The sequence below is a fragment of the Pteropus vampyrus genome, unplaced genomic scaffold, assembly GCF_000151845.1.
Source record: "Pteropus vampyrus isolate Shadow unplaced genomic scaffold, Pvam_2.0 Scaffold147, whole genome shotgun sequence".
Classification (NCBI taxonomy): Eukaryota; Metazoa; Chordata; class Mammalia; order Chiroptera; family Pteropodidae; genus Pteropus; species Pteropus vampyrus.
Window position 1 is genome coordinate 2,840,814 of NW_011888928.1, and position 529 is coordinate 2,841,342.

Below are 529 nucleotides of genomic sequence, written 5' to 3' on the forward strand. Positions count from 1 at the left end.
CAAAGCATGAAGCGAGGCTCTGAGGGACTGACAAATGGGACCCCAGAGGAATTACTGGGAAGGCCAGTGCCTGGGTTCCAGGCCTCACACGGCCCACTATGTGCTTTGGGACATGTCCTTGCCCCTCTCTGGACCCTGAGCTGTTTGGTTTATTATTTCCAAGAATCCTTGCAGATGGACACTGTGGTGAGCAAAATAAGGGGATTCTCTTAGGAGGGTCCTTCTGGAAGTTCCTGCTCCTCTGCTCAGCCTGTCGTGATCTGGGCGAGTTTGGGGGTGGTTCAGAGGTTGTGGGGACTCAGGCAGCCTCTCTCCACTGCTTCCAGGTTCCCAACACCATCCTCATCTGCATGGTGATCCTGCTTAACATTGGCCTGGCCATCCTCTTTGTTCACCTCCTGACCTGACCCTCGTCTACCAGGTGCGGCTGGGAGGTGGGGGTGGGAGCCTGTAGAGTCTGGGCACCTGGATGATGGGAGGAAGGGCCCGCTGCCTCTTGGCCCCTGGTCCTGTGGTTAATTGAGGCCCA

At 56.9% G+C, this 529-nt stretch overlaps 1 protein-coding gene across 1 annotated transcript in view; it reads left to right on the plus strand.

The window, feature by feature from the left end:
* Positions 1-213, plus strand: part of JPH2 (junctophilin 2) — a 56,855-nt gene extending 56,642 nt beyond the window's left edge. The window contains exon 4 of the mRNA XM_023536053.1: positions 164-213. Within this exon, the coding sequence (XP_023391821.1) occupies positions 164-213 (50 nt within the window). The remainder of the gene's footprint in view (positions 1-163) is intronic.
* The last annotated feature ends 316 nt before the right edge of the window (positions 214-529 follow it).